Source organism: Camelus dromedarius, chromosome 13 (genome assembly GCF_036321535.1).
Source record: "Camelus dromedarius isolate mCamDro1 chromosome 13, mCamDro1.pat, whole genome shotgun sequence".
Lineage (NCBI taxonomy): Eukaryota > Metazoa > Chordata > Mammalia > Artiodactyla > Camelidae > Camelus > Camelus dromedarius.
The window spans coordinates 58245340-58265846 of record NC_087448.1 but is presented as its reverse complement, the minus strand read 5'-3'; the positions used below and the strand labels follow the sequence as shown (position 1 = coordinate 58265846).

At 41.6% G+C, this 20507-nt stretch overlaps 1 protein-coding gene across 2 annotated transcripts in view; it reads right to left on the bottom strand.

The window, feature by feature from the left end:
• The window catches only part of FOXO1 (forkhead box O1), an 85762-nt gene that overhangs the window by 15600 nt on the left and 49655 nt on the right, over positions 1–20507 (bottom strand). The window contains exon 2 of one of the 2 annotated variants that reach the window (XM_064493190.1): positions 5543–5698. The exons of the other annotated variant lie outside the window; for it this stretch is intronic. Within the exon in view, the coding sequence (XP_064349260.1) occupies positions 5543–5698 (156 nt within the window). The remainder of the gene's footprint in view (positions 1–5542; positions 5699–20507) is intronic. 2 annotated transcript variants of the gene reach the window in all.

Here is a 20507-nt window from a genome sequence, read left to right as displayed (position 1 = left end):
ACTACAAGTAACACATTCACCAAGTGATGCCACAAGTACCTGCAGCCTCAATCAGGCCTCGAGTCAAGACGAAGGCCAGTTCTGGGAGCATGTGCTTGGCCAAGATCACTCCTGGGCTCAGGGGATGCTGGAAGGCTCCAAGTTGAGTCTGCCCTGGAACCAGACTGAGGCGACCTGAGGACATCCTACTATGACTCCTGTGAGTTCATTACTTTTGAGCTCAGCCTGGGGCTAGGCTGATCCATATTCCAGAGAGAAGGGAGAAAGAAAGTCAACTAAGACAAAAAGGATTCCCAAACCACCTGAAGATCCTCGACTGAGCAATCAGCAAAACTTACTTATCTGGAAAATTTTCCTTGTATTAAACTTTTTACTCCTAACGCTGCAGTTTGAACTCATGTCCTCTTTAGAAACATGAACAACATTGCCAAGAATTAAAAGTATAAGACTTTGTCTACAAATCTCCAAAGACAAAAACCTCACAGCTACTTTTAGTAGTTATGAATATCATTTTTAGGAGGTGTTGACCTTTTAAAATGCACTGGCTCCACAACACATATTCACTGTTTGGAGCTGAGAAAACAATGAGAGAATTTGGTACAGTTAAGCTCTATCTTAAACACTCCAGGGAAACTAGCAAAGGAAGAAAGAATGATTATATGAACCATTTCTTAGGATAATTCAAACCAGTGGAGAATTAGAACTTCTCACCCAAGCCCATAGTCTGTGGTGGTCCACCTTAAACTCCTCTTTGGAACTTCAGTGCTCACTGTTTTCAGTTTATCACTTTGAATTTTGTCCAAAAGGAAACTGTATGTGAGAATCTTGCACACAGTACAAATGTTTTATATATCTTCCAAGCTACTACATTCAAGGATATTCTGAACCACAGCTATGATTTCTACCATAATATATCAGTACATTCAGCAGAACCTTTTCTCCACTTTCTTAAAATCATGCATTTGCCATAATGGTTCAGTATTAAGGGTCTCCCCAGAAGACTAAGGGCTTACATTCATGTCCAAGTTAGGTCATTTACTCTGCATATGAATCTAAGCAAGTCAGATGATGTCCTGGGCCTCACCATCACATAACCCAAAGGAGCATTGTGAAGACTAAGTGAGAGCACATGTGGAAACCACACAGCATATCAAAAATGTGCAAGACACTATTCAGTTTCCAGAAATCCTTGATATTCTAAAACAAAAGCAAAGTTTTCTGGAAGAAGCTGTCAGCCCCATTATCGCAGATACTTAAAACAGTTACGAGCAGTGAGATCAGCCTTAATTTCAACTCTCACTTTTTTTCTAAACCAACAGGTAGTCTCTGGTATTATTTTCTTTATTTTGTATTACTTGGAAAAGTAATTAAATCCAATTCTGACAATCTAGTTAAGGCTGCAAGAGATCGTTTAGAACTGTTAGAGGGTGAACAAAGTTTGAAACAATTATTCTTCAGTGCAATCATATACCTCAAAGATAAGAAGTTTTACATTTTAATCATTTTTAAAGTCCATAATACATTTCTATCAAATAATTAATAAAACGGACATCAATATATTGGATAACTGTTTTAGTCCTCAAAGTAGCTATAAATTAGGCTGGAGCAGCATGCCATTTTAGAGCAAAACATTTTCTTTAAGAGAGCTTTCCACGTTGGGTTAGTTTTTTGTTTATTTCATTATATATACATCCGGCTGTCCCAAAAGGACCCCAGGGTGAATAAGGGCTGGAACAGAACACATCCAGGCAGTCCCACCCAAGTCACCAACAGAGCACTCCTTTGCTGTTGGGGGACCAAGAGGGATCGGGGTACCAAGGATCTCACAGGATCTTGAGTCAGTCATTTTTACTGGGAATATGAACAGAAAATAAACTTTTACCTTCAGTTTTTATTATTGAAAAATCCATCCCAAATTAATCAAGAAAATAAGCAAAGCCTAGTCGAAGTGAGTCTAATGTAAACTATTTAATTCCAGACCATTTCAGAAATTAATTTACTTCCATTCACATTTCAATTAACATAAATAAGGGTCTTTTAATTCAGCCAAATTGAAAGCAATCAACGTCATTTTCAAGTCAACATGTATTTACTGGGCCCTTAATGTTGACTAGGTACTGTGGAAACAACAAAGGCACATAACGCTCTTTTCCAAAATGAAATGTGGCACATGCTCAAAACAAGAAAGGAAAGACCCTAACCTGTAATTGGAACATGAGGAAAGGCAAGATTCCAATGGCTGGATAAAGGGGGAAGGAATTCTTGATGTGAGTGTAGAACATGAATCAAAGCTGACAGGTATACTATACAACATGTGTTCTAAAACCCAAGAGCCCTGGACTCAAATCCACATACTGCCTGAGTAATCCTGGGTAAGTGATTTACAATCCAACAATATTTACCTTATTGAATCACAGTACTAAACGCTCAGGGTGCACAAACCACCCAACAAGTATCATCTATTTAGTATTTGTGAGAGAAGTGTGTTAAAGTACTAACCTGTCTGGAGAAGGGGTAAGCATGGTCATATTTGAGTTCAGATGCAGAAAGAGGGGAAAACAGGGTGGGAGGGGACTTTTAAAAATGAGCAAGGAGCTTGTATTTTATCTGAACACTCAGGAGAGCAAGTAAAGATCAGAATAAAGTTACAACATGGAACCCAGAGGGAAAGTGCCAGCCTGTCTTCCCACAAGACGGTGGGAGAGGAGACACGGTGCCCTGCTTGGAAAGTAGATACTTTAGATTATCCAAAAATCTAAATATACGTGGGTGTCTGTATTTTTACATGCACTTAAATTTTTGTTGATGAGCAAAACATCTCAGGGAGGTACTATCTTTGGAATGGCTCTTTCCCACCCCAAAAGGTGTCCTTGGTTCAAATCACTGCCCCCAGTAGAATGGTGCCACAGCTTGTGCGGAAAGACTGATGACGAGTGTCGCCTTCAGGGCTTTACCCACCTATCTCCCTGCAAATGATGGGGTTTTATATTAAAGCAGCTGCTCGGCTTTTGTCTCATGATTCAAATGCTACCTGGTTCTAAAACCCGTGGCATAATCTCTGGTTTTTTCAGTCAAGGAGGGCAGGATACTGGGGGCTAGGACCATTTGTTTTGAATGAACAAGATTTTAACATGTGTAAAGTCTGGTGTGTGTTTTCAAACTTTTATTCTTCGTTCACAGCATTTGGCTTACAAATTCCGTTCTTACTTTTTGAAAGGTTTATTTTTGTTTCTTGAGGTCATTGTCTAGGCTCAACCATAACATCTTTCAGGTTGTTTTGAACGGCCAAGGGGAAATTAAAGGAAATAATGCCCTACAATGTAACCATGGACTGCTCAGCATAAACAGGGAGAAAGCTACAACAAATTACTCAGGAGTGATTAGTCAGTACCCTGGTAGGTGCACATGAGATCTGGGGCCTAGACTGACTAACAGCTGGAAAGCGCGCGCGCGAACACACACACACACACACACACACACACACACACGACAGAGGACACACACACACACACAGGAAAGAGGTCTGAATCTTGGGAAGTTAATGTTTAACAGTTGATTATCCCATCAGAATTTGATTATAAAAGTACATGACTGTGGGTATAACCCCTACCCTCAGCAGATCCCACTGACCTTCTTTCACAGCCCAGGAGCCCTGGCATCCATCTGCTTCCTTTCTTTTCGGTCCCAAAATAAGTTAATGCCATGCAACTTACGACCAGGTTTAAAAATCACGAAGTTACTAGCAAACAATAGCAGACAGATCAAACATTTTGTAAAACATAGGTCATACAGTCTAATACCTGGTCTGATCACTTTCTTGGAGGAGCACCGAGGAACTCTTGATGAGACAAATATCACACCTTAGGTTATTAACCTCCCATCTATTGTACAACACGTTCTCCCAACCATTCCATTACTCCTATTGGGATCATTGTATTCTCCCCCAAAACAAAAGAAACCAAACAAAGCACTTCCATTAATATAGTTTCTACCTTCTGGATTTTAAAATACTTTAATGTGAACTTTTCATCTACACCCAACTCCTGAAATAGCTTAGCTTAGGTAAGGACGAAAGCAGGTAGATACTCTAGAAAGGAAGAAAGGAGAGGAGAGGGGAGGAGAGGGGAGGGGAGGAGAAGGAAAAGGGGAGGGGAGGAAAAGGAAAAGGGAAGGGAAGAAAAGATCAAGTATAATGGCCAGGATCAGTTCTGAGAAGTTAGACTTGCTTCCTTCGTTTGAGATTTCAATGCAAAATAGTAAATCATTTCTGCCTGGCTGGAACAATTTACCTCAAAATAAAAGAGTTTTGTTATGAAGTTCTGCTTCTCCTAAAGGAAGTAAGAGGGCTGACTAATGAAATGCATGTATAATCTGCCACTAGCACCTTCACCAAACACCCCCTCCCCATAACCAACCAATCCAGTAAGAGTAACAAAAGCAGCAAAGTTGAATATTAAATAATAAAGAAGAACAGGGGTGGGGGTGGTTGATACACACGGCCTCACTCCAGGTATGTGTCTGGTTAAACACTGGCCGAGACACACCAGCATGCTGTTCTTGGTCCAAATTTCTTACATCTATCCGTGCCAAACAGTGCAGCTGTCACTCAGGCTACAGCTCATGAATCTTGACCTACCAGCTGACAACCAGTCCTAGAATGCTGATCCTGTTGATGGAGAACCTTCCTGTGTTCTGGTTAAAATCCTTCTCCACAAAGTTCCTGCTGAACTGCTGACAGTAACATGATGACAGGATTCCCAAGGGCCAACCTCCCACTCCACTCCCAGGGTAGTCTCTATTCCCGAAGCATCTCCAGCCACTGTCTATGTACACTCGCACTCCAGGTCTCCAAAGATTCGATTTTCCCCTAACCACTGAGGTCTCCTGGAGCACCTCCAAAGTAAATCCAGGGCAAGGCAGCACATTTGGGCCTAGGAAAGCATCTTCAATATATGCTCCGCAGAATAATGGCTCCTCCTGGGGTGAAAACTCACCAAGGACGTATATTCAAGACATTTGGCCACACGGACTGAAATAGGATTCCCAATTTCATAATTTTTTGAGCCTTTAATACACTTAACTTCATGTTAAAATACAAAGTAAAGCAAAGCAAAACACAGCACCCTTCATTAACTCAAATCTGTGTTTTGTTTTGTGGGTGTGATAACATGTACCTTCATGTCTCTGACACTTGTTGACAGACCAGACTGAAACCAATGCTTAGTGGCACACACTGTGGAAATGCCAGTCTAACGGCAAGACGGTGGTCAAGAGGTCGAAGACCTAGGTCTGGCTCTATCTCTATGTGTATGACTTAGGACAAATTTTATATGCTGTGTATCTCAGCTTTCTTGTCTATAAAGTAGAAAAAAATGCTTGTCCTAACTGCCTCACAGAGGAATTGTAATGGATACAACTGCTTCAAAAAGCATAGAGTACACTTGTGAAATTTTATGATGGTGCCCAGGGTAGAAGGGCACGCTACCTGAGAGCTGCAGAGCTACCCAAGCTTCCTAGCAAAGAACACAGCTGTCCCAGGTACCTTGGGAAGCCCAGGTGCTCTGTGAACCGTGCCCTCTTCTTCTCTGAAGGACGAAGGAGACGCAGGCTCTCCAAGCCAGGTCAGGTTACTCAGGACGAAGCAGGTCCTACACAGGCCCCTCTCCCGACATCTCACAGCAACAGCCAACATCAGTATCTTCAAAAATACACAAGGCAGAGTTACCAGGGGAGAAGGGGCCCACTCAAATTTCATTTCCAGATCTCTTCCACCTCCCTAAATGCTTCTGTGAGAGGAAGGAAGGCAAGCAATGTACAGGAGGAGGAAGAGAAGGGGAGGAGAAGATAGGAGAGTGTGATAGGTTGATTTGCTCAGAAAACAGCAGAATGAAAAAAATGACTATGATTCCTGAGACACAAGTCAGGAAAACACTCAAGCCCTAACTGTGACAGCACACACTGTGTCAACTGCGATGTGAGTGGAGGGACAGTTTCCAGGGTCCTGGAAAAAGAGCCTGGAGGACAGGAACCTGTACACGGGCTCTCCTAATCAGCACATTGTGTAGCAGAACTAGTGCAGAACCAGATTAGGCAAAAATAGCATCGAGGACTGGACAGTTTATTTATATACAACACGTGACAATGAATGTCAATTATGACGCCCTGAAACCTCAGGTTCATGCTATTTGTAGCTAATATAAATAGTGACCTTTATTACCAGTTACGTGAGATCTATTTGGTCAATTATTTCTTTTACAAGACAATCTCAAAGAATATAATGATGATAATATAATGATGTCTCTTGATGGTGAAGGCAATGGGGATTTTTATTTTCTAGCTGCATGTTGTCTTTTTTTGCTGTTGTTAAAAGAAAGAGCATGTATAACTTTTAAAATCAGAATGAAGCTACTTCCTTGGGGGGGGAGACCTATTACTTACTCCTTTTTCATGCATTCATTCAAAAAATTGATTTCCTCCCAAGTGTGTGTATGATACACACACACATACACACATATAAATACTTACTTAATCAAATAAGATGAAGTCAGAAACTATATCCTAAGATTTTTGTTTTTCCAGGAAATGACAGCTCTTTTTCTTAAGCAGGAAGTGGAAGAAAACAATCATTTGATGGTAGTTTTACACAAAACCAGTAGAATATAGTGGCTGAGGAACACGAGCCTGTTGTCAGACAAACTTGGATTCTAACCCGCTGCTGGCACCTAGTAAACTTGTGACCTTGGCTGTACCACAAACTCTCCGTGCTTTAATCGCCTCCTCTGCAAAATGGGGATAATCATCATCACTTCAAAGGGTTTTTATAAGGATTAAAATGAGATAACCAAACGAAGCACTTATAAATACAAAATGTCAAGCCTACGTCTAGCCTCTGACTCCAGGCAAGTCAAATGTCATGTGATCTCATGTCACCACCCAGCACAAAATTGAAGAAAACCCAGTGCTGGTATGTTTTTTAGGCAAAATACATCCAGGGCACTGGGTCTTAATGTTTATCCAACCATTATTAGCAGTAGCAACAAGAGATGCTGTCACTTGAAGGTGAAAGTCATCCAGGGCACAATCAAGCAAAATAAGCTCTGCCAGAAGCTCAAGGATCAGAGCAGGACTTTGCCGTCACCTACACACATACACACAGAGCGGTCTAGTTAGGCAAGTCATGGGACTTGATGGGTTATGGCCTGGGCACCAACATTTTAAAGTCCAAGAGGAGAGGGTGTTGGGAAAAATAAGAAAAAGATACAAAATAAAATCAAATGCTTGGGCACTTCCTTGAAGAAAGCTTTTCCAGGGTGTAATAGGTAGCTGGAGTGGACGGAGCACCCCTGAAAATCTTAGCCGGGTTTTGTGACCCCCTTTCTTTATCTTGGGTAAACCCTGAAGACATACTGCTTGAAGGCAAAAAAGTGAACAAAAATAGAGTGCAACAGCCTTCACACTTGTTGCTGAAACACATTCCTTCACCTTTGAAAGATATTCATGAGAACTTGCGGAAGGCTGTCCTCATATAATAGGACAAATTGTGTTTAAATTGGGAAGCCAGCTGCTCCTTGATCAGTCATCCTTTTATCATCAACAGAACTTTAATTAGCCTCCATCTGCTTCCTGTTTTATGCCACAAATCTTAACTTTCACCTGTCTGGAACCAAACTGCAATAACTACACCCATAGTAAATAAAAACAATGAACTTTTCATACAACATGTAACTAATACTCATTAAGTTGATACTGGGCTATTCAAAATAGTGCCTAATTCAAATCAACTATTTTCCCATAAATGACAGTGTTCTATACTAAAAATTCAACAGAAACTGTCTCCCACCCACATCTTCTTGCATTTTTTTCCATTAAGAAGGTTTTCAAGCTGTCTGGCTTCAATTTCCTGATTTTACTCATAAGTATGGGGCCATGTCAGGTCATGTGGTAACAATGGACAAATTTCAAAAACATAATGCTGACTTCAAAAAAAAAAAGTTGCTGAATGATACCTACACTGACACCATTTATATAAATGTAAAGGGGATGTGACTATATAGGATTTATGGACCTACACAGTAAGCCAAGCAGGGGGCAGGCTTCTCTAAGAAAAGGAGCCCTCAACAGCCCACCTCTGGATTAGTGACTCAGGGAAGGCAGAAAGGTTTCAAGCAAGATGGGTGATAATTGTTAAAACCATGTGGAGGCATGTGCTTACTAATTATATATTAGCCTCTGTGCTTTTCTAGATGTTGGGGATATTTCATCAAGCTGTTAAGAGAAAAACAAATGGAGGGTGACAGCAGCCAACAAGGGAAGAAGAGTAGGCGCCCTATACTTTCTGACCCCGACCCAGGCACATGCGCATCTGAGAGCTGGGGTAGCAGGGTACATGCCACACCCCAAACTCATCCTTTGAGAAAGGCTGAGCAACAGTACATGTGCCTCAAGGGTAGGGACCCTGCTCCCTCATCTTGAATCTCCCCATGCTAAGGACCTGAAATATGAATATTACTTGAGTCAATCAATATATATCAGAAGAGGATTTCTTGTGCTGCTATTTTCTAGCCCAATAACCAAGCACATCAAGTCAATTTCCCTTTCTTGAAGGAATCTGAAAAGATGAGTGGGTTACCCCTCCAGGCTGATGACCAGCCTATTGAAAACTAAAACCCTAAAGCCCCTGGCTCAGAGGTTGGGATCCAGCAGGTAAGGGAGGGTGCCCAGACTCCCTGTATTAAGAGTCATAACAGTGAGAGTCACCAGGTTTGGAAACACCTGGACTAGCTCCATGCCCAACATTTTTTTTTCAGTTCTCATATTCTAAGAAAATCACTCAACTGTGTTATTCCATATAGATTCTGATTCAATAAGAGGAGGGCGAAGTCCCAGAATATTCTTAACAAGTACCTCATCTGACAGGCAAGTTTGAGAAACACTGTGTTAGGGTGCTTTGGGGTCATTAACACCAAATAATAAAAGGCAACTTATTAGTATGATGTTATTTAATAAGTAGTTAAGAAAGGATGTTTAAAAATATAAGGTTATGGATAAGAGCCAGTTTGTTCTGAGATCAAACTTTAAATCATCATTGTTTTTCAGAAAGAAAAACAGAAGCATCATTAGTGAATGAGGACGTGTCAACCTCACCTTTCAATTTCCTGGAACTTTCCTCCCCCGCTTTCCTCTTTAATATATAGTATTTCCTTTGGACACACAAGCAGCCAACTTCACAATGCAGGCTTTAACAAGATCACTGCCCCAGATACCAAAAAGCCAGCCAGGGACTCAGTGGGAGGAGCCCTGCTGCAGCCTGACTGCACCCACTTCCATGGTTCCTGCTTTGGCAGAGAAAGGGTAATCACGTCTTGTCAAACACTGATGTCACTTCAAATTCCTTTACATTTCTGACAAGCCATCTGACACAGGGTGGAGACGGACTTCACACTTGCTCTGAGGAAATTAACAGTGGAATGTACTTTCATGGTATCAAAGGTTCTGCACACAGCGGAGCTGAGAGGAGGTTAAGTGAGCCTGACTGAGGTTAACGCAAAAGGAAAGGAGCGTGAAATCCCATCCAAAAATAGATCCCAGCAGCCAGCAGTTTTCAAGGGCTGAAAGCAAAATCTATATGACAAAGATGTCTAGATAAGGGCAAAACTATCCTAGCTAGTCAGTCACATCAAGGTTCACATCACATCAAACATCTTTTGGAGGTGTTTAGTGCACACCTTTAACAAGTTCCATGTTTGAGATGAGGCCAATCCAAAAAGGGGCTCCTTCTTTCAGGGTGTGCCCAAGTGATCTGTGAACCCTCCTCCCCATCCCACGACCAAGGGCCAGTCTTCCACATATGCTGCATACACTTCTCCCCTAACTCTAAGGCTGCTGCTGTGATGTGAAAGTCTTTAAAGAATAAAAGTGGGAAAGCCCTCAGGCCAAAAAGTCTGGATTACAGTCCATAAAGTAGTGGAATCAATCAATGAGGCCAGCTTTTTATTTCCCATTAATAAAATAGGAAACTTGTCTATTTTGTGAAACTGTCTTATCTTGTATGTGCACATGTACACTGAGACATACTGGAAAATGGATTTTTTACTAAGTATCAGGCTGGGGGAAAAATGAGAAAGCCTCAAAAACAGAAAGAAATGTAGTACTTCCTAGAGGACATGCTTTCCCTCTCTAGGAAAGGCCTAATGATGAAGCCCGATAAAACGGAGCACAGCTCCATCCCCAGGGTTTCTGGAGATCTCCCAAATCCTCAGGGAGCTCCCACTCTGCAGGCAACAGAGGGGCCTTCTTTCCCTGCTCCTCGCAAGGCAGAATGATTCACCATCCGGACAAGGAAGACCAGAGGCTGGGAAAGGGTTATGTAGTAGCATGTTTTTTAACCGAGTAACTTCTGGGTGAGTTACTTTCTTATCAAGAGAACAAACATGGTATGCCAAACCTTCACAGAGTATGATTTTGAAGAAATATTACTCAAGTCTCCATCTTTCCTTCGTGTGGGTGCAGAGTCAGCACAAGGAAACCGTGGCTCAGGCAAGTGAGAAAAAATGAATTTAGATTATGTTTACAAGCCAAGGAAAGGAGAAAAGAAGACACGCTGAACAAATCCTCTACTGGAAACATTGCTAAAGTGTTTTTAAACTGAAGATTATACCACCACTTAAGATATTTTTTCTCTACTATTTTGCCCAGCATATTACAAAACTGTATCTAGGACTGAAATAGCAGATTGCCTCAAGAGCAAATGACAATATTTGTACCAGAAATGTTGGCAACCAGCGGCACAGATGGGTTTCTGCACAGCAATCTTCAAACTGGGGGCTCCAAGAATAACTCCACCTACTGCACCAATGCTAAATTGCCGAATCCAAAGTCAGAAGGGCTCATTATTCCATATTTTTTCCACCACCTCCTTCCCAAATGCACGTGTACCTGCCTGACCTCTTCTGCTGGGCGAAGGCTCGGAATGAAGAAGAAAAAGAGTGAGAGCAGGCCAGAGTGACAAGGTCCCCAGGCATCAACAGGAATGAGTGGTCCATTATCCACAAGATGCAGGAACATGAAAAAGATGGAAAACTCTAGATGAGCCAAAGTTACTTACCATGAATGGTTTTAATCTTCCCATTCAAATACAAATTTAAAAATATTTATCCAAATTTCATCTCCTCTCCAAGGCTGGGTACCTTTGTAAAATAACATCATTTTTATTAAAAGAAAGACTCAAGAATGGAGGGAGGAACTTGTACTAACCATAATAATTACTAGGATGGTCCCAAAGGCAGTCCTTCTACACCTACAGCACAATTCACTAGACAAAAACCAAATCTCCTTTAAGCGCTTGAAGAAAACAGCCACCTTTAAACAAAGGAGCTGGCACTTCCTTGTCTGTGCTCACTGACTGCCAAAGACTATGTGCTGTTCTTCCTCTGTTCCTCTGCAATTTCTACCAAATGGTCTGGAAAGGCAAATTAAACAGAAGTCTTCACTTAAGGAGACATTAATTATGAAACCCATCCAATTAAAGTGCTGTCATTGCCATTCACAGCATCCCTTCCCTGTCTTTGAAAACGGCCAGGGCTTTGGCAGTGGAAATGGGTCTCTGCCTCTGCTGTGCAGGCTGACCTCCAAGCAAACCATAAGGTCTTCCATACTAAAGAGAACAAATGGACAAACTTTTTCAGGTTAGGACAGCGCTTTTCAAATTACATAATGCAGAGTACAGAATACTGCATCATGTTCCATATCCCCACATCTCCCATGGTGCAGAAGGTCCAGAATCTCACAAACTAAATTCAATTAACAAAAGGTCAGGGGTTCAGGTAAACAGAAGCCTACATTTAAATAAACGTTAAATTTAATCCTAGAGAAACCAAGAGTGGAGGATTAATGGAGCACTAAAATTCCTACCCTTCCTCTCCAAATGATTAGTGTGTTCCTAAGACAGGCTCTGGTTATGACTCCCTGAACTATACTTCTCAGGAAGGTCAGGTATCTCTGGAGAAAGGACCTCTACTTTCACTACCACGCCTTGATTTAGCTGAATCTGGGTAAGCCAAGTGACGTCATGAGTAAAACAAAGTTCTCTGCCTTCCTTTTCATTTTCCACTAAGTTAGCTAAAATCCCAGTGAATGAGGGTGTTAAACCCTTCACAATCATAACTAGCAGAAGCAAACAATGGTCACAGAATCCCAAAGTCCAGAAAAAAAAAAAACTTTTCAGCTTTGGAATAAACTTTCATCCTTATATTTGACTGAGTGTATAAGATTTGGGGGGAAGTTTACTCCAAGCCGGAAAGTCACCACAAGAAGACCCCACTAAAAAGGAGCTGGGAAGCAGTATGATTATTCCCATTAGTCATCAAATCTTCTCAACCCCCACTGGTAGAAGGCACCAGCCTAATAAGAGCAGTCCTCAGCCAAACCCTCTCTAGAGATTTCAGAATGAGCAAAGGAGCCTTCCTCGGTAAAACAAAAGGCAGGTCGCTCCTAGTCAACAAGACAGTGGTTTGGAAATCCTGCTGATGCAAACAGCCCATCGGTCAGTCAGTCAGGGGAGATCATCAAGAAATGACCACAAGAGTATCTGACACTAAAAGGAACCTCAAACATTCCCATCTATTCTCATAAACAGTTCCAAACAATTAATTCTAAACAAGAGAATGGCATGAAATTTACATTTTCTTCCCAATGAAGGCCTTTCTCACCAACAATGACATGGAATTAAAAAAATATATATCACATAAGCACAGTTAGCATTATTTTTAGAAATAACTTTCATTTCCATTTTAATTTACTTAAAATTCAAAACTTGCTAATTATAGAAAGCATTTCAGTGTCACTAAAACCGGAAGTTGCTGCAAAATAAAATATGGTACTTCAGAGTCAAACACAAGGATCTGTGTTGTAAAAAGAGTCAAACTCAAGGATCCCTGTTGTAAAATATTTGGTCTTTGTTACTCTCTCAGCATTCAATCTGTAAAAAGGAAACATGTTCCAGTCTGGTTAATTAACCAGTAACATAAGTCAAATAACGAATGCTGCTGCCTCCTAAATAAATCAGAATAGATTAACAGAATCCTTTGAGTTTATTCTGTTTCCGAACACATTTCAAAGCCACCAAGGTAACTCTTAACTGGAAGTTAAGAAAGAAGAAACGTGCTTCTGTGTGTCAGCAACAGAGGTTTGCAGGGGAGCCACTGTTCCCAGGTGAGGGGCCTGAGCTGGCTGGAGGAGCTGCCAGACTGCTGGGGCTGGTCACCAGAGCATGACTGGACAAGATCAGAAGCAGATGTTTGAGGGGTGCTTGGAAACAAGAAGATGAGGACGCAAATATGAGCAACTTGGAAAGTGACAGGTCTTACTCTTTAGCCATAATGTGCAAGTGAGAAGTAAATTTTAGCAAAAGTCTGCAATTCTGTCCCGTGGCAGCCTCTCTCTCCCTACTGCTTATGGCCCTTACCCAATTTCTCCTAGTAACAATGGTGTTATTTAACAACCCCTCTAGCCAGTCCGAAAATGTAACAGATTTGAAAACCATCATTTCTGTCCCAGAATGACTACTCCAGCACAATGACAGAGAAGCCTACTTGGATAAACAAAAAACCTATTTTCACAAAACACGGGATTGGATTAGACTAGTACCATCTAATAACATCTTAAGCTAAAAGATGCAAACAAAACAGTCTGAGAGGTATTTACACCAAGGCCTAAATGCCACAAATGGAGAAATCCTCTCCTTGCTGACTCCTGGGTCCCATCTTACAAAATGACACCCAGCAGTTTCTATCCCTAAAAGAGCTTTCCTGCCAAAAATGAACATTATCCAAATGCCCACCCCTTCCAGAGCTAAAGTAAAGCATTATGTCTAAAAAAAAAAAAAAAATCTACATACCTTAATTTTAAAACAATACTGTTGGAAAAATGGTGCTGACAGACTTGCTCAACATAGGGTTTGCCACCAACCTTCAGTTTACAATAAATGCGGTATATGCAAACTGCAATAAAGCAAGGTATGCTTGTACTCCAAAATAGGAACCTAGCAAGAGCTAAAATATGAAAACTCAAACTCAGAACTAGTAAAATCTAAAGATGAACCAAAAACAGCACCAACCCAGAACATTTAAAAGCTAAAGTTAAGTTTTCCATCTCCACAGCAGAGGTTAATCCCAGCAGTCTCAAAGTCTAGATTTGTTACATTGGCTCAGATTTGCTGTGAATGAAGTGATGAGGATGAGGAGAGATGTTGAAAAGCCAATCCAGTTTAAACACCACACTGAGAACTGTACTAAGGCCTTCTGTGCAGCTATTTTATTTTTTTTTTAAAGAAAATCAAATTGCTTTGGGGACTGGAATAGACTTAATTTAACTAAACATTTTGCCTGGAATATGACAATTTTCAGTTAACATTCCTCTTTATAAGTTGCCCAGTAAAATCCTCTTTTACTTAATGTCCACTCCCTTCTTCCTTTTATTCCCTCTAGTTTTCAAAGTGTTAGGTATTGCTAAAAACACAATGCGTAGATTCTAGAAGACCACTGGAGCGCTGGAGCATGACTGATGAAAGGAGGAAGAGCAGAAGGCCAAAAGGACAAGCAGTCTCAAGCAGAGAGCAGGACCACTCAGGGAGTTCATCAGAAAGTCCATCATTTCTGCTCTGCAAATCCACTGAGAATCATAGAGACCTTCTGCCAACAAGTAAGGAGAAGAGTTGCTGGTTGTATGTTATTTCCTGAGGACAATACGTAACTTAAAACTATGGAAAGGTTATTTGAAATGTTTGGTTGCAATAACTCAGTAAGTAAGTTAAAGCTTTGCAAGCAGATTAAATGAAATAAATCAGTAGCCTGAATTCTCACAAACTGGCATCTTCCCCTACCACATTCACATGTGTTTCACCCTTCCCAGAAGGGGGTATCACAGTGTGCTGTGCCCATCTCACGTAATCTTCACCCTGCTCTCATCTCTTCCTCCAACAGCCCTCAGATTACTAAACTGCGGGCAAACTAATGTGAGGACCTGTGTACCTGCCATCCGTTAAAATATATATGTTTCAAAACTCTGGACACAGAGCTGTCTGCACAATTTGTTTTGTGAACCAGGCCTACAATGTCTTCCAGCGAGTTATCTTAAATTTTTAAAAGCAGCAGATCAATTTGTATTTCAAAGATCCATAACAAAGAACACTCTCTTTTAGAATAGCATTCAAAGCAGGGAAGAAGCAAAACTAAACCAGAGGACTGTCCTGCTTACTACATTCCTTAGGAACATTTTCTGAATAGCTCCAGTTCTACAACTAGAACTGCAGCATGAGGTGACCCCTGCCTTGGATGTAAGCTCCTAAAGGACTAAAACTCTGTCTTACTCTTGTTTGTCTTTCTGCAGTGCTTAGCACGGCCAAGAAACCAGACTTCTAATAACTGAGAAGAATCCAAGTTATTCCCTCCTTCTTCCCAATTTCAATAATCCTATTTTCCAATTCCTCATATTACTTTACTGCTTAAAGGGATGGCAGACCCCTACTGTCCTGCCATGAAATATTAAAGAAATATATAGGGGGCAATTCTGGGTCTCACATTATTAAATGCAGTAAGAGGCACATGGCTTATGATATTTCCAATCCAGTAAGTAATCATGTCATAGCCTACCTAACAGTTATGTTTATAAAATTTAACAATATCAACTATGCCTCAAGAAGAGAAGGAAGTATTTTAAATGAGATCATTTCAAATCTAAGACTCAAGGTGGAGAGGTACTGAATCTTGGGTCACATACGTAACATGGTGATTAGAAAACAGTTTACTTCCAGGGTCTCAAGCACCAGTGTACAAACATTCCAATATGTTACTGTTTTCTACCTAGGTAATAATAAAAAGCTTAGCAAGATATGTAAACATCCTGCAAAGAAAAGCTATTACCACTGTACAGTGTGCTTTAAAAATATTTCAAGTTCAAATTTGAACCCTAGTAATAAATAAGTAATACAAACTACTGGACATTCCAACCTATGGGATGGTTCTAACTTATACAGGTTGAGGTGGGAAGCCCCATGAAAGAGACGGCAGGGCACCCACCCTCCTGCCAGCACCATTCGGTTCCCTGGCCCTGAGACATTATTTCACTTTCTAAACTCTGGAACAGCTTACTTCTAGGAAAGCAGAACTTATCCCTAAGATTCTATTGGTTCCCTGAGCTAATTCTTCATTGGTCCATTTCTACAAAGCTTGTTCCTAATTAGTCACCTTTGTTATACCTTATTTGCATATGATGTTACAAAATGTTTCTAAGTCTAAACTGGTAGCCAATAAAAGCCTGTGTAAACCTACAGATGGGGTCCAGAGCTTGGAGTGTTAACTCCTCTGGGCCCACTGGTGTAATAAACTGGAGTTCTCCAACTCTCCAAGTGCTGCTTGGTCTCTCATCCGGATCCAGGTTACTGTCACAACTGAGCTATAACACTGAGCTGTAACACGCTTTTCTGCAACAAGGTAAAGAAAAGTGAAAATTTAACTTTTTGTTGTTTGCTACTTTTCCAAACAGCAATTTATTATATAAAGAATCTTCTAGCATTCCAGTAAAACTTACCCCAATATAACAAAAATCCAGGACTTTGGATCCTTCTCTGACATCCTTCTTTGCTTCTTGATTAGATGTTTCACAGGCTTTCAAGTGAAACTCAACAGTTGGCTCCAAGATCATTTAGGTGTAGCTAGACAAGGTGAGTGGCCCTATCACCATTATAGAGCACTGCCTATAATGAGATCCCCTCAGACAAGGGCTCACTGGACAACAACCCACAATTCATTAATACTAAAATGATCCAAGATCTCCTAATTTCTCCGAATTTGGAGACGATTTAGGGAAAACTCCTCCCTAAAAATGGGAGGATAAAAAAAGGTAATAGTTCATAAAGGGGTATCTTCTGTTTGAAGGGCCCCCCAAGAGAGCTACACCATTATCGAGTGAGCAGCAATATACATCCAAGTGCAGTCACAAGTTCACCTCCAAGTCCTTGAACGTGGAATCTGACTCCTCCTTCAACAGTTAATGATAGTGCACAAAAAACCCACGAGGGTCACTTCTATGTTCTTCTGGAGTTTCAGGAGGTCCATGAGAGAAGAAGGAGCTGAGCAGAAGACAAGGCATTTAGGGTGGAGGAGGAAGAGAAGGAAGGGGGGGGTTGGTGTTAGAAGCAGGGGCAGAAGTGGCCCTGGGTCATGAAGAGCTGGTTGGAGAGGGTGGAAATGGGCTGGGAGCATCTCTGGAGTGTTGGAATCCAATGCTTTCATTGTGAGGGTGAGGAAATTGAGGCTATGATCACAAAGCCAGTAAGTGACAGGAATAGGACCAGGTTGCCTAAGTCTCACCGCTGAGAAGGCAAGATGCAAGGCCAATAAATGAAGAGGTTGGAACTGCATGGTTTGGAGCACCTTTCTCTGTGTTCACCTCACACTCCCCTCCAAGGAAGAACGCTGAATGAAAGCAGCAGAAAAGGGGTGCATGCAGGAGGAGGAGGGGCCATCTGGACGATACGATTAGTTAACAGGCTTCTATCTTCAATGATAGCTACCATCAGGTATATTTGTAATTAGGCTCTAATTTTTATACTCTTAAGAGGCCAAGATCAACTCTTCTCCCCACATAAAGGAATGCCCTATTAGCTTTGCATTACAAATAAAGAAAACTTAGATGGAGTGATTAAGAGGTTGAATAAATAAGACACTGCTAGAAATGGTAAAATACCCCTTTGATGCTAAACAGCTATACTTGAGACTTCTGTTCTTTAGGGACTGGCTCTAAAAATACAAGATTATATTCCTGAAACAGGCTTTGCAAAGAAAAAAACCTCCATTCAGTAAGCTTAACCATTAACTTGGAGTGGGGTGAGTACCATAAAATCCAATACTTCTCATGTTAAACACACACAGGAATCACCAGGGATCTTATCAAAATGCACGCTCTGATTCCATATGCCTGGGATCAGGCCTGAGATTCCAGCAAGTTCCCCAGTGATGCTAATGCCACCAGCCCAGCCCATGGATCATACTTTAAACCACAAGACCATTAAAAAAAAAAAAAGGGTACTAAAGCCACATTTCAAGCTATGTTTATCTCACAACTTAGACTGCTGGCTACAAAACAGTGACATGACATGTGAGTCTTCTTCCTTCTGAGTGATAGGCTCTGCAGAAATGGCAACATAACTTCTTTTCTGGGAGGGGGAAGGGGTTCGAGTCTAACAAGTAAGCATAAAAGCATGCAGTACATGGCATTGTGATTATTTAACACAACCGAATTTGCTCTGGGTTTGGGACAGGGAGGGGAAATCACAGCCCGTGTGTCATACAACAAAGGGACAGTAAAGACAGGAGTTAGGGAACCTGATTTAAGTCCTCTTAGGTGGCCAAATGGACAAAGTGTTCATTTTCATGAAAGCTAATCTTTCCCATTTGCACTCAAAATGGGCCCTGTGTTACTTTCCAGGAGTCCTGAGGCTTTTGTTCTGACAGCCCACAGGAAAGCCCAGAAAAGACCATGGAGCAGGACTGCTCTAATCCAGGCACACAATTATTTCTACAATACCTGACACCATTTCTTTCCATGGTCTCATGTGCCTTAGTGGACATGCAAGCTTTCTGAGGACTATCTTGTAAGTCTTTGTGGGCTAGTCCAAATTTGAGGAATAAAATTTTTAAAACTAGCCTTAAGAAGCAATGTGGCTTTGGAAATCTTGACTCAAATACCTGACAGTCACTAGTTACATGACCTTGGCTAAATTACTTAAGATTTCTGCTTCCTTAACTATAAAAGAGGATAACAGCCACCTAGTGAGGTTCCAGTAAGCTCAGGTACTTTGAGTGCCTGGCAGCTCAGTTGTTGGCCCAGTGAGGTTCAACAGCAGGAGTATCACCAGTACCGTTAGGGCCACCTTCTCCAGCTAAGCCAGCCAACCCCAATCCTCACTATACTAAACATCCAGACTACTGGGTAGGCTCTGTTCTCAGCGAGCTTACATTGCAAGCCAACAACACATAAAAGTCACAACCACTTTTTAAACATTGCTGATAATTCTCAACTTCTACGTACTCATCATCTAAGCACTGTGGTATTCAGAAGAGAAAGACCATATATACACAACCAGCCTCTTTACTATCCCCAGTGCCATCTCTTCACTAATCCTGTCTTCCCACCACATTCCCCTCATCCTCATTCTGACAGCACAGCATCCCAAAGAGGAGGAAGAGAGCCTCTCCTGTCACCCCATCTCCCCACTACATGTCCTTCCTGGGTCAACAGCAACTTGTCTTCCCCAGCATAGTGTGACAAGGAATGGACTGCCCCCTCCCTGCCAGCTTAGTACCGACCACACGGAAAGGCTACTTACCAAAAGCAAAACCTTGGAAGACCGTTATTTACAAGTAAGTGCATATGATTAATGCCTTAAAGTCCATAGTCTTTCCACATATATTATCCCAATCAATCCCAACAATAACCCTGTGAAGTTTCTAGGACTGCTATTCCTATTACCATCATTACAGATAAAGGCTCACGGAGTCTGATGTAAGAGACAAGTTCATGGCCACTTTCTCTCATTAACTAAGACAGAGATCTCCCCAAGAAGTCGGCGGTGAAAACATTCCAGAACCATCTATGTAATTCAATTACACACATCTTTTTGACGGAGACCACTGGAGCCCATTTTATCAGCCTGAGTTGTGCGGCTCTAAATTACCAGGATCTGTAAGTCATGCCCCACCATCAAGAGCCCTTCATCATACCCGGAACAAGGTCTCCTGTGTCAGAATGTAAATGGCCATGCTGAATCAAGGTTGAAGCTGAAACCCTACATTTTTCCTCGGTGAAGGAAGGGTCCTGCACTAAGAGCCTTCCCCTGAGCTTGGAAAAGTCTCTTCCAGTGATTCAGAGCAGAAAAGAAAACAGCTGAGCCTCCCCACCCTCACATGTATCCCGAGGACCATCTGAGGGCCTGTTCACCAGTGTGAGAGCTCTTCTCCTGCTCCCTCTGCCTACACACCCTTCTCTGGCTGAAAGGGCCTTTTCAGAAGGATCAGAGATGTGCTATAAAATCTTGGTAATAAAAATAAAATTAAAAGTAATTGAGTAATGTGAGCGTCTGGTACTCCAGTCCCAAACAGAAAGGAATGTGCCTGGGAGCCAGCAGGCAGAGCCACATTCTTCCTGTCACCCTGTTCCGGCTGGCGGGCTAGAGCGGTACTGGGGACAAGTCCTCTGACAGCATGGCTTTCCCAACATCAAAGGGTCAGATCATGTCTTCAATTTGTAACCTGGATCCTTCTCAGTTTCAAATCACAGACTGACAAAGGTTAAAGACTGACAGAGTATAAAAAATCATTGTGTACCGAGTCAAGACTATGACAAGCGAAAGGAAATAACAGGATAAAAGAGGCCCCCATGCAGAGAAGAGGATGGAAATCTACCACAGTGAGTGGCAGAGCGTACAGTAGTGAGGTTGGCTCTTCAAATGG